The sequence below is a fragment of the Lepidothrix coronata genome, unplaced genomic scaffold (genome assembly GCF_001604755.1).
Source record: "Lepidothrix coronata isolate B3197 unplaced genomic scaffold, Lepidothrix_coronata-1.0 Scaffold271, whole genome shotgun sequence".
NCBI lineage: Eukaryota > Metazoa > Chordata > Aves > Passeriformes > Pipridae > Lepidothrix > Lepidothrix coronata.
In genome coordinates this window covers 414,563-428,530 of record NW_016690451.1, presented here as the reverse complement: position 1 = coordinate 428,530, position 13,968 = coordinate 414,563, and the positions used below count along the sequence as shown (strand labels likewise).

Here is a 13,968-nt window from a genome sequence, read left to right as displayed (position 1 = left end):
TTACAAAATAGTCTTTTCTTTTTCATAGATACCGTGTTTTTCCATTTGCCACCGAGATGTGGGGATCGAACCACAGTGTATGGCGTCTCTTGCTATAGGCAGATTGAAGCGAAGGTAACTTCCCAAGCTGTGAATTAATTATATTAATTAAATAGTAGGCTTGATGTGTTAACAACCCTAAAATGCAGTGGCTTGGGTTACACCAACAGCCAAACTGCATGATCGGCTTACGTTAAAAGTCTATAAAAATGTGCACAGTAGGTAGCTACTAAACTTGAGAACTATTGTTTTCCTTACATCAGTGGGCATATTGTGATCTTTTGAAATGTTCAAGGCGATTGGAAAGTATATTTTGTTTCTTGAGAGCTAATCCAGGCATCAGCACCAAGGAGCAAAATGCAGCTGTCAGTCTGTCAGGAGGCCAAGTCATGTTTCCAGGAAGTAGGCCTCCTGGGTGGAAAAAGTTGAAATTTCTCCAGTGTGTGACCATGAAGAATTTGAGTATTTTTTGGGATCTGACTGTGCAGGTGTAGTGATGTTTGTCTTCAACTAACCTCCTTTGCCAAAAGTACACTTGCAGAGTAGACCAGATTCTCCCCATTCATGGCAGCTGCTTACTGATACTGAACTTTTAGTGGTAAAGCTGAAAAATCAAGACGAGCCATAGTGTGCACCTGATCACACTGAGGAAATTAGGTACCTAATCTGCTAAAATCAGCCCATATTTTCAAAAATAGTAATGGTAGGATGATCTGTGCACTTAGATTTGAGAAGTTATTATAAATTTCTTTTAAAATTACTTCCTTTTGCAGTGAAATGCCAAGAATCTGGGATGGCATGTAGGTTTGAGTTTTAATTTACATGTTCTGAAGAAAAGACTCATTTATTTACTCTGTGTTAATCATACCTTGGTTATATTTCAAGTTCCTACTTAAGTTTTAGGAGAAATTTTACACCTGCAGTTTTTAATTTTGTTTCTTTTGAACTAAATCTACATTGGTTTTTGTTCACTCATTATCTTTGCAGCCAGTCTACTGTATTCTGTGATTTAGAGTCTTGCTTTATTTAACTATGCAATAACTTGGCTTTATTGTGCTCTTGATTCTAGTTTATGCTGTTTAGTAACCAGTCAGGAAGATAAATAGATGTTTAAGATGAACTCTTTGGAACAAGTAAAATAAAACCCAGTGTGTTTCGTATGACAGCTCTAGCGCTCTTTCCATCTGTCATTTATGATATGTGGGCCACAGTCCACACATTTTCTGGTTTGTACAGTTAAGTGAACCATTTGTCTGTATTTCTGGTCCCACCATTTCCAGGTTTGCTATAAAATGCTGAGGCTGTTTGGTCTGCCTGAGAAAGTAGATGATTCTGTGGATGATACCTCCTTTATTTTATGGGTTGCTCAAAGAAAATCCCTGAGTATGAAGCAAAATATTTCTAGGCAAAGACTAGGAATAAAACAATCTGGTTCATTTTAACAGATAATGTTAGAGAAGAGCAAGTGCTGTGTTGTGACATCTCTCCTGTTACATTATCCTGAGTTAAAATGCTATTGCTTTCTCTGGGCTGTTGCCTTTTTCTCATGCTAGTGTCTTTTAAACAGTCCTTTGCCTATCATCACAGCCACATTTGGACCCTTGCTGGGCAGAATGAATAAGCCTCTAACATGTCAGCGTTATGGTGCTTTTTACTTGGTAGATGTGTCCCTTTTTGGTCTTGTCCTTGATTTTTACCCACAAGCTCTCAACCTGTTTGTGGCTTTTCTCAGAGACAGCACTTCACAGTCTGTCCATTCCTTAACATAGGAGACAGCACCTGTGCCCCTCCTTCCCAGCCTGTCCCTTCTGAAAAAGTAAGGGCATACTTCTAAAAAGTAAGAGCAAAACATTTAATGGTTTGTATATCCCGCCGTTAAAGGTAGCCAGTTTTAGGATTTTGTTTAAATAGGGGGGTGTAGTATGTGACAACTCGACTTGTGAAAACATTCTTTTTGAAATAATGTGTTGGTAAAAATACTGTAATACTTGTATTTCTTAGGCATTAAAAGTACGGCAAGCAGACATCACCCGAGAAACAGTACAGAAAAGTGTCTGCGTCCTCAGTCAGCTGGTAAGAGTGTTTGTTTAACTCCCGAGACACTTTCAGGTAACATTAACAATTACTGTTCTTCCATATTCTTATTTGGAACACTTGGCTCCAAATATCTCTTAGTCATTGTGGAGGGTAACAAAATACTGAAGTAAAATTGAATCAAAAGGCTGTGGCATTTGAATGAGCTGCCTTGAATTGTTTCTTCTTGTTAGAGTAATTGGAGAAGTGTCTGCCTGCCTGTTGTCAGGGATGAGGATATCTATTGATTCTTCTTGAGTGCTGTTATCATGTGGTAGGACTGAGGGGTTTGGCCAGTATAATCACATAGAGGCTAGGGTTGAAAGGGACCTCAAAGATCATCTAGCGTAATAACTGGAGGTAGTGGCTGTTGACAACTGTGAAGGAGGTTTTAAGATGGTGACACATGCAGTAAAAGATGTTTTGAAGAAGCATCTTTTATTTCTACCTATTCAGCAGAAGCTCCTTGATCACCAGGCAGGGAACAGAAATTCTTTTTGTGCTTAAAGCTGAAGAAAGAACTATTACTGGAGCAGTGTTAAAGCAGGAAAGTACTTTGTCAGAAAGGTGTTCAGTGATGGTATGGTACATGCAAATGGAAGGAACGTGAAATTATCATCATTTAAGATGAGCACAGGATAAAGATGCTGAGAGTTAGTCACTGAGGACTGCTCATCCATGAACTCTGTGTAATAATGTGTCAGTATTGCAAGGTAAGCATGGGAGAAGATTAAAGTTCGAAATGAATGACTACATAGTTTTATTCACTTGCTTTTGTGTTTGTTTTTCTTCCAAGCCATTGTATGGGTTACTTCAGGCGAAGCTGCAGCTCATTACACACGCGTATTTTGAAGAGAAAGACTTCTCGCAAATTTCAATTCTAAAGGTAACTTTGCAGTAATGGCCACGCTGACTCCATTAGTAAAGTTTTACTTTCCTTCTGGAATGAGCCATTAAAATCCTTGAATAAGTGAATTTTATTTATTCTGGGTTTTGTGTGACCATGTGCCATTAACAGCTTCTGGGTTTTTTTTGCCTTTGTTGTAACTTTTGCAGGAACTTTATGATCACATGAATAGTTCCTTGGGCAGTACTTTGCTAGAAGGGTCACAAGTTTATCTTGGTAAGTGACTTGTTTTGTACAAGCAGCAGAGATAATGTTACTCTAAACAACACATGCCTTTCCTGAGCTAATTTGTTTATGTGTATTAACAGATTAAGCACTGGAGGTCTGTGTGCCTGCATTTCTTTATTAATGGATTTAAATAAATGTAAAATGTAGTGTTGCTTTCATAATAGGAGGTAGTTGTATGTTGAAAGCCATGTTACTTCTTGACCTAACAGTCTGACTAGTAACTGCTTGTCTGCTTTTGGGAAACAGTACCTTGTTAATTTTTAGGTTAAACTGTTTGATGGAGTAGAGTGCTCAAGCTTTCACCTCCCTGTTATTTGGGATATCGACCCCCGATTCTGACTCTTCCGTGTGTTTTCTGAATGCACAGTGTAGTATTTACTTCAGTGTTTCCCTACTGCTGTGTGACAGCCAACAGGAGTTATCTCAGAGCATAACCATTCACAGTATTACTGTCTCCATCATCAATTTTACTCTTGCTCCTGCTCAAAAGATTGAAAGCATTTTGTATGAGTTGTGCTATTGAAATAACCAGGTTCACATAGAATCCCTAATGGGTTTCTCCCTTCTGCTGAAAATGGTGACAAGAAGTAAGTTAGTAGCTCTATTGGCTTTTAAATTGTAATAATTACTCCCTTTTTGATATCTCAGGTCTGTCTCCTCGGGATCTTGTTCTCCACTTCAGACACAAGGTAGGCATTCTCTGCTAGATACATAAAGGACGACACCTATTTTAGTGAGTAAAATGCTTTGTGAGGGAACGAAAAATAAATATGTCTAGACATACCTGAGGTAGGAGTAAGAAGACTGTTTCCTAAGTTCTTCTGGTTACAGCCTTCTGATTTTCCTTCACCTTCCACCTGCATTACTTCAGTGAAACTAAGTTCCAGACTGAGTTTTGTCAGTCTGAGGGATTTCTGGAGATTTCTAGGTTTTTGTGATATTTTTCAGTCCTGTCCCAAAGTGCAAGTGGTTATTTGTGGTCTTGTTTCTATTTCTCATTTGATGAAGAATATTGCTAAAGTCTGTGCAAACACAACCTGGAGCATTTTTTCCTCATATCTTGTAATTTTTGTAGCTTCTGCCATCATAGAACCTGAGGGGACTTGCACTTCTTTTTCCTGTTGACTACTGAAATTCATTGTGTATCACATAGCTAAGGTACAAATAGCATTTAGAATCTTATATTAACTGAGATGCATCAAGGGATCAAGTTTGAGAATCTGGATTTCATGGTGTACTTACACCTGCTCAGTAGATTTTTTGGGTAGAACTCACTTTCGTTTACCTTGTCTGCCAGTCATGCTCCAGAAGCATCTGTGTTCTTCCTTGAGTGTAGAGAGTCTGTACAGCCACTTCTGATCTAGATGCCTCATCTGCAGATAACTAAAATTAGGTGAGGTGAATGCTATTCTTCATATTTTGGTGGATTATTTTCAGTATTTCTGTGGAGGAACTCTTTTACGTTTATGCAGTTTACTGTTTTTTAAAATTCTGGAGTTGCACAACATGTTCTTTCTGGTAAGCTATGTATGATTCAAATTACAAAGTTCTTGTTTGTGGAGGGCACTTTTATTGTGCATCTCATGCTATTTTTGATTGTGTGCTCAGATGGAGAAAGGGTACTGGAACACTTGTTTTCACTGGTCAGATGTATTTGATCATTGGACAGTTATGCAGTGATTAACATGAAACCTTGAATAAGAGATTATGCTTGCACGGTAGTTTTGATAAATGGCACTGGTTCACTCACTGTGTTTTTTCTTTCTGTGTTTTTTTTTCAGGTCTTGATCCTTTTTAAACTGATTCTTCTAGAGAAAAAGGTAATGTTTTGTGGGCTGAGGCAGGTAATTGAAGTACAGATGCAATAGTTAAATTTTTTTCACATATAAAATAGAAGTATCTGAAGTAATACCAACAACTTTGCATCAATATATAAGCTGGGTTATTAGGCTAAAAGTGACTTCTGGGTGTTGACGTATAAATTTGCTTTCACTTCTGTGCTGTCCACACTCTGCCTTGTTAATAGCTGTCCCAGCCAGACTAAGTAAAATGTGATGAAATATGAGCAGAGACAGTTAACATACTGTAAAAGATAGGAAAGGATACACATCATGCAAATAAGTACCTGCATGAAAAAACTGATAGGAAGAGTGGGTACCTAAAAGAGCGCACGTACAGCTTTACAGGCATTCAGTAAGTGGAACTTCTGGTTCAGGCTTTAAATAGACATACTAAATGAAACAGGTGCTAAAAGTGTCCCTCAGGAGGCAACGTAGAGAGCCCTATCTGTTAGGTCAGGCTGAACTCTGATTATAAATTGGTAAAAACTGCTGGATTCTAGGCCCAGTGTTTGCCTTGGGCTATCTTACTGCTTCAGAAGCAATGCTGTCTTAGTGATCTAAGTATAATATGCAAAATGTGAAACAGAGACATTTGTTTTCTTCTGTGTACATATTAATGGCCTAGAACAAGAACTTTGACTGAAATTACTGTATATCAGCTGCCAGAGACACATTTATGTAGGGATTTTGTTTTGCTTTGGTTTAAAAATTTTGTTTAAAGCTTTTTTTCAGTTTCCCAAATGTGACTTTTTCTTCAGTGAACCTGCTGTGTTAAAACCCAGCTACGTCAGAGTGCTGGGAAGAAGCATAGAATTTCCTGTTAGCTGCAACTGGAAAGTCAGTAGGATTTAATCTATAAGATACCAAAACAGTTGTGGGTTTTTTTTAAGTCTATATCCTAGGCCTAGGTATCTTTTGTGAGGCAGTAAATATGCTATTATATTTTAAAATATACTTATATTTCTGAATATAAGTTCTCTGAAGCTTTTGCACTTGTCACTTAAGTGACAAGTGATATACTTTGACAGTTCTAGGTATTTATTGATGAGAATAAATGCAGTTTCTGCATTGAAGAGCTGTATGCTGAAGATGACTATATTAAAGGCTATGCAAAAGGTATCCTTGAGAAAATATAACTATGGCATAGTAGGAGTACACATGTAGAAATGTAGGTAATCAACACTCAATATGCAAATTTTTCCCCTAAAATAACTTAATACACTCTGAAAGTCTGCACTTTATTTTTTTAATAAAGTGTAAGTGAAAACAGTATTTTTCAGTTAAAATTTTATAAAGTATCACTACTGTTCTATTTAAAAATCTTATGCTAACATCTCACCAAGTCAGTTCAGCATTTGGACATACACTTCACTGTGCTACAGTTCTTTTCTGAAACTGCTCAAACCACAAGACACAAATGCACAGGAAAAGAGGAGGGGAAGGGTTTCCCAAGCATGTTCATATTACTCAAACATATGAAATTGTTTTGAAAGCTTATGGAACAAACAAAGCAGGTTGCTTCATTTCTGTTTTTCCCTAAGCTCCAACAGGAAGACATCACTTGCAATTTTAAAAGAAAGTTTTGTTCTCTGGCACTGCTTGTTTTCTGGCAGATGCTAAGGTTCCAGAATAACTGTGGGAATCTGTATGTTCAAAGACCTTAAATATAATATGCAAGAAGCCACTAGTAATGCCAATTTTCCTTGAGCTGAAAAATGGCACAGACCAATTTCCTTTAATCCGTAGCAATTTGGTTGATGTTTTTTTTCACAGGCTAAAAGATTTTTTTTCACCTCTCAGCTGTTATTAGGCTGGAAGACTACTTCCAGATGGTGATCATTTGACTTTCTGCTGCCAGGACCACCCAATTTGCTGATGTAAATGCTGTGGGCCGTATAGTGGGGTTAGGAGGGGTAAGGAAGTGTGCACCCTTACAGACAGAAAGATGGCAGAGAGACCTGATGGAACAAATATAGAAAAGTATTTGCCTCAAGTAAGTGGTATACCCAGACAGAAACCTAGACTGGAAGAGATTTCTTGAAAACAAGGTATTTCTTTACAGGATTAATTATTTCTATAGGCTTAAAATAAAGCATGGCTAGGAATGCACACTGTCTGAGAATCTAAACCTGTGGGAGTATCACAGGGTTTCTGTTGTAATTCATTGCTATTATATCATGCATTTTTCATACATGCATTATAAAGCAGCATCCTAAAAGAAGTTAGACTTCTTTATTTCCATTGAAGTCAGCCAAAACTCTTTCCACGGATGAGCTGCTTGTTCTTCTCACCATGCTATTTCAGTGGTTGTTGCAATTTGAACTCACCTATCTCGTACAATTTTTCTTTTTAATATGTTTAAGATAATGTACCAAGTCTGTTTCTAGCTGAGGTACATTACAATTCATTTGGTGTATGTTAGGACTGTGTAGATCTTTCTCTTGGTTCGATCAATTCAGTAGCTTGTAGACTGGCAAATACTAGTGGAACATGAGTTATTATTCATGGAATCACAGAATATGCCGAGTTGGAAGGGACCCATAAGGATCATCGAGTCCAACTCCTGACCCTGCACAGGACCGTCCCCAAGAGTCACACCATGTGCCTCAGAGTGTTGTCCAGTCTCTTCTAAAGTGTATTCCTAGCTTACAGCAGAAGTCTCTTATTAAGTCACAGTCCACAAGCTTGCACTTTTAATTTTGTCATATACCTATTAAACTGGACTGCAAAGTCATCAAGTTAGATCATTATGTATTCCTTTGGATTCTTGATTCCTCGTAATACTCATGTATGATTTTTTTACTAGTATTGTGCTGATTGAGAATGTAAAAATGGCATTGTTAAACAAATTGACTTTTGTGGGGAATTTTTGGGTTTGGGTTGTTTTGTGGCTTTTTTTTAGTTTTGTTTTGTTTTTTCCCATTTCTTTCCCCTGAAGGCCTATTTTGGAGGAATTTCAGTAGTAATACTCAGTCTGGCTTCTGTTTCTTCTTTCATTGCTAGCCTTTGACAGCCTCTTTTGAATTCCTAACTAATTTACTAATCCCAGTCTCTCTAATTTAAATAAGGAGATTCTGTTTTCCCATGTTATGCCTTAGGTGCTTTACCAAAGTTAATATCAGTCATGTTTTCTGTTTCCAAAAAAAAATCTTCTTTTGTTACATAAGAATATACCTGTAATAAATACATGCAGCATTTATCCTGTTTTCATTTACCTACATATCCTTAATATAACTCCTCAGAAGAGATGTTTTTGCATAGGTTTTTGTCAGAGTTCTGGAATAAAGAATATTTAGCCTCTTTGATTTATAACAGACATTTTAATGTACTACAAATGAGCAAGAACTTATGCGGCGTGCCAAGAACAACTTTTTTATGTCAGTCATTCAGTAACTGGATCAGTTTGGAAAAAAAAAATCTTAAAAACTGACAGAAAAATCTGCATCACTGTCAAATATGTTACGTGTGTGTGTGTGTCTGTATATATGACATGTATTACAAATATTATAGAATTTAAGGATACTATAGACATATTTAAACATTTACTTTGAACTATTTAAGAGGTTCTGTTAGTAAGCAGGCTTTCTAATACAACATAAAAAGTGCCTTAAATAGTTTGCATGTATTCTATCTTTGTCATGCATAATAATTTTATTTTTCTCCTTCTCTCATCCCTAATTCCCATTTCCTCTCTTGCATTCTCTCTTCTTCCCATTCCCCTCCCTTCTGCCACCAGGTGCTGTTTTATATTTCCCCTGTAAATAGGTTGGTGGGAGCTCTGATGACTGTCCTGTCACTCTTTCCTGGTAAGAAGAGAAGCTTGGACTTCTTTTTATATGCTTTCTGGTGATAACTGAGACTGGCTGTACTGCGTCATTTGGAAATCAACTTATGTGATAATAAAGTTAGGTTGATGTGTTACCTGAAAGATGAGTGACTTGTATGCATGTCCATGTACTAGGTACACACCTAATACTTACTACTTGCACTTAATGGGTTATTGCTTGAGCTTAGTTGAAGTCACTGGATTTTCTGTATTGCCTGTGACATAGATGAGACCCTGATTAAGTCACACATTCCTGTTGAGTTCCTTAAAAACCAAAAATACAAACTTCTCTCTTCCCTCCACATGCACTCTTTAAAAAACCAAACAAACATAACCCCTAACTCTGCTAATTCTTAGCTTCTAACCAGTCCTCTCAAAGCAAAATATTGGGACAGATTCTTTAGGACAGAAAGTGTGAGGTTTGGGGTTTGTTTTTTTTAACACACCCCTCCCTCCCAAAGTAGTGTTTGAAAATACATGAATTTCCACTGTGTACACAAGAACACTTTGTTCTTTTTTTTCTTTTTTCCCCCCACAAAAGTAACTTAAATTTCTACTGAGATGCTGATATTCATTCATGTGTGCTGTCACTTTCCAGGTATGATTGAACATGGTCTTAGTGACTGTTCACATTATAGACCAAGAAAGAGTATATCGGAGGATGTTGGCTTGCAGGAAAATACACCACGGATGGATGAGTATGTTTCTGTGTCTGCTGCTGATACTTCAGATACAAACTTGGAAATGGGAAAGGGAGGCAGGCAGATGACAGGAAACAATTCAGTGGAAGGTCAAAAAGCAAATGTGCCTTTCTCCCAGTCGGAGAAGACTTGCAATGGAGCTCAGTCCTCCAATGGTACTGTGCAGCGCTTGAAAGTTCCTTCCCGTGCTTCTCCAGCATCCTCTGAAAGCGACTGGGAGACCTTAGATCCCAGCATTTTGGAGGAGTCCAGTTTGAAAGAAGGCGAACGTGAAAATCCACCATCAGAACAGGCCAAAAGTCTTCTGAGCAAAGGCATGAGCTCAGAAGGCCTTCCCATCACTGTGCAGCCCCAGGCAAACACAGGACAGACGGTGCTTGTTCAGGGACTGGTATCTGGGCTGGAAGAGGACCAGTACGGGATGCCACTGGCTATTTTTACGAAGGTAAGTGTGTTCTTTGTGGTACCTGGTAACTCAAAAAGACATCTGTTTTTCAGAAGTGGGTAATAATTTTGGTTACTGAACTCCAGGTGGACAGTAGGGTACTACAAAACATGTGAATACAGTGTCTGGCAAGTGACTGTGTTCCTAGGCAGGTGGAAGAGTATGTCCAGGAGGGTTGTGCACATGCACATTCCACTTTTCTTTCATGTGAATACTTAAATGCTCTTGCAATTCTATGTAGTGGTGACCTGCAGCCCCACTGTGGTTAATAAATTGTGCATATCAGTAACTACTGTTTTCTTTTATACTGAAGAATTGTTGATCTAACCTATATGAGGGCAAGACCGGAGTACTTGAGAAGCGTTTGGATACCTTAATCTAAACTAAGACTCTGAAAGCTATAGCTTTGCTTACACCAAAGCCTGTTTTCCTCTTTTAATTTATATCTATATAGGTATTTTTGATTGTGTATGTGTGTATAAATGCACAAAATGTGTATATAAATACAAAAAAAAAAGATAGAATTCCACCCTTCCCTTCTCTACATGACAACCCTGTTTGTTTGGGTCTCTTTCTCTGTACATGGTGCTGAGCTGAATTTTAAGCTTGCGCTGATGTCTAACTGAACTGCAGGTATTCAGATAACGAGCAGTAGGGCTGGTTACTAGGGCTGATTTCCCATAAAAACCAGGGAAAATGCATCCCTTTTAAATATAGTTTTGTCAGTAAAAGAAGCGATACAATAGTTTTTGCTATTTTGTTTTTAATGTAATGCACATTTGCCCATAGTAGAAGATAGACGATTCAGATTTGTTTCCTCAAGCTGGTGTGGTTCAAAGTGGTTTTTCTTCCTTTGGAGGGGTCGATTTGCATTTCCTTGCAGAACTTTGTATTTGATGATTGCGTTTGAGCTTCTCACAGTAGCTTTTATTGGAAATGGTGCATTATGTGGGCCCAAGTGAGCAGCTCAAATGTCATCGCCCGGTGTTGCCTCATGTCACCATTAGAAATGCTGCTTCAACAAAGATCTGCAGTCTGGTGTTTGTCCTTATGATCTGTCTAATGAGAACAATAGCCTGTAAATTGTGTTTAGTCTAGTTCTACTGAAAATACTAGATGGAAAGCAAGAATAAAGTAATTGATAAGGGGGCCTACAAGTGCAAACTTCTGTTTGCTGCTAAGCTTATAAAATGGAGAATAATTTTAAGGAAGCTGGCAGTTTCTACATGTTTACCTTTCATTTCACAAAGGCACTTTTCACTTGAGTTCCTCCAATGTAATTAAAGCAGAAAAGGCTTTACATGTCTGAGTTAGCAGCAAAATCTGATTCAAAATTACAGTTTGAACCACTTACTGGAAAGTTAACATCTCTTTTAGAGCTCTCATCTCAGGGTTGTTTTATACCATGCCATAGAAAGACTAATAAATCTGACAAATTTGAGTGGGAGGAGATTTTGCCAGGTGGCAAAATACATTATCCAAGTACACCTGAGCACAAGGAGAAATAAGCTTGTGATGCTTGTTTCTTCAGTACCAGTTCTGTAAGATTTAACAGTCATTTCATTTGCACTCTTTTAAAAGAGAATGGAACATGTTCACAGAAATAAAAGTTGTTATACTTACAAATGTGGATTTGGAATCTGACACTTGATACTTTAAATAGGGAAAGATTTCCCAGACATTGCTGCTTGAGCATACAGTAATTAAACCTTCCTTTGCCAGCTTCTTAAGATGTATTTTTTGTAAATTTTCCATTTTAGGTTGGTGATTCCTCTCGAAGCACTTTTGTTCCTTTGACGCAGGCTATTTGTTTTCAGCTGATAAGTGCTTGTCATTTGGAAGTCCATCCCTGTGTCTAATATAACAAAAGGGAATAGTTTTGCTACTTTCTTCCATATGTTTCCAATTACCACGTACTGTGTGATAAAGTGTGTTTCTGTCCAGTGTGCCATTAGCCCTAGTGAATAAATTGCTTTGTGCTTTATGCAGTTGAACAGCTGGAATTAGACTTCAGGAGTATGTTGATCCAATATTTAAAAAGAAAATTACCTGCATCTGCTTCTTGATGATGACTGATCTCTTCTCTCAATGACTAATTCAAAGTCTTTTCTCAAAACATTTGATTTTTTATTTTTAATTGACATGCAGGATACTAAATTAACTTACAACCATGAAGTGGCTAAAAAGCATAGTGTATTGCTTTCTGTCCTGCTCCTTCTTGAAGCAGGCATGCATATGCTTATCAAAACTTAATTGCTGTCTCTGGTGTCTGGAAATCTCCACCCACAAAATGTGGATAGCAGTCTGTAGCTTTCCTGCATTACATTCCTCACAACCACCAGAACTTGAGAGATGAATCCTTACTTCCACTGACTTCCTGTCTCTGAACTGACCCGAGACCTTACTCTTGTTGTTTATTATTGTTCTTATGCTGCTTATTCTGTTGCCTTATAAACACATTTGATTCCCATCCTTTGCATTGTATTTCAGTTTCAGTCCTGAGACTGAAAGGCAAAACAGTCACTTGAAAAATCTAATTCTTGTATTATCTGGTGGCTTTGCTTTGTAAATACAGTGTAGCAAAACAACACATAATTGTGGCTGAAACTGTAATAACTGAGGTTCGTTCTGGGTGAAATGTGCTGGCTCTTATTGGGAAAAACTCGGAATATAGCCTATTATTTTTTTAATGTTAATTCTCTAAATATGTGTGTCACTCTAGGGGTACCTCTGTTTGCCATACATGGCGCTGCAGCAGCATCATCTCCTGTCAGATGTCACAGTCCGCGGCTTTGTTGCGGGAGCGACCAACATCCTGTTCCGTCAGCAGAAACATCTGAGTGACGCAATTGTGGAAGTATGGATCTTGGCATTTGCACTTCTGCAACCTGAGGGGCAGGGCCGAGGCAGGGGTTGCATTTTAAACACACCTTTAAAGCTTCACATGGATGCCCAAATTTTTAATTCCTTCCATATGAAATAAATTCTTAAATGCAGAAGGTTATTAAATATCTATGATTTGAAGGGGTAGGGTTACATAAGCTGTGTTTTTAGATATATTCCAAAATTTGAATTTGCAGGGCGCTTGTTAAATTTTCTTTTGTTGCTGGTGTAGTTTTATTTTTCGTGTCATGGGGTTTTTTTGTGGCTTTGTATTAAGGTCTTCCAAAATACGTGCTTGCAGCTCAGAAGCAGATGCAGATATTGATATTGACTTCCTTCTGATTTAATCAAGAGGGTAAAAAAATAGTATCTAAATGAAATAGTAAAAATAAAAATAAATAAAAATAACAAATAAAAATAAAAAGTATCTGTGGCACTTCTAGCAAATAGACACGACCGTGTAATCAGCATTTAGTAGCCTAAGGTAGCTCCATATAGATAATCAACTTAATAAATTGAGGTGATAATCAAAGGGCCTCTAGGGAAATACACCTGAATACCAAACTTCCTCTGCCAAATCCTGTCAAATCGTGGCTTTTACTCTGCGCCAAGGAAACGATCAGATTCTGGATATATCAGAGCAGTATCTGACTTTCTGAGAACAGTAAATTCATTGTTTCCTTGGCATTTGTTTCTTCTTGATGTGTTGGGGGAATGAGGGTTTAGATTTAGATAGCAATATAAGTATGTGTAAGCAGTTTTATTTAGATAAATGTTTACCCTTGGAATTGTTTCAAACAGATAGAAGATGCTCATGTACAAATCCATGATCCAGAACTCCGTAAGATCCTGAACCCAACAACTGCTGACCTGAGATTTTCAGATTACTTAGTGAAGCATGTAACTGAGAACAGAGATGATGTTTTCCTTGATGGCACTGGATGGGAAGGAGGAGATGAGTGGATCAGGGCTCAGTTCAGTGCTTATCTTCATGCACTGCTTGCTGCTGTGCTACAACCAGGTAG

The 13,968-nt window shown here is 37.8% G+C and overlaps 1 protein-coding gene across 1 annotated transcript in view; it reads left to right on the top strand.

The window, feature by feature from the left end:
• AVL9 (AVL9 cell migration associated) overlaps positions 1-13,968 on the top strand; it is a 42,259-nt gene that overhangs the window by 18,290 nt on the left and 10,001 nt on the right. Inside the window, exons 3-12 of the mRNA XM_017836153.1 lie at positions 29-114; positions 2,041-2,112; positions 2,909-2,998; positions 3,169-3,235; positions 3,896-3,936; positions 5,029-5,067; positions 8,825-8,894; positions 9,513-10,060; positions 12,783-12,917; positions 13,745-13,964. Coding sequence (XP_017691642.1) covers positions 29-114; positions 2,041-2,112; positions 2,909-2,998; positions 3,169-3,235; positions 3,896-3,936; positions 5,029-5,067; positions 8,825-8,894; positions 9,513-10,060; positions 12,783-12,917; positions 13,745-13,964 — 1,368 coding nt within the window. The remainder of the gene's footprint in view (positions 1-28; positions 115-2,040; positions 2,113-2,908; positions 2,999-3,168; positions 3,236-3,895; positions 3,937-5,028; positions 5,068-8,824; positions 8,895-9,512; positions 10,061-12,782; positions 12,918-13,744; positions 13,965-13,968) is intronic.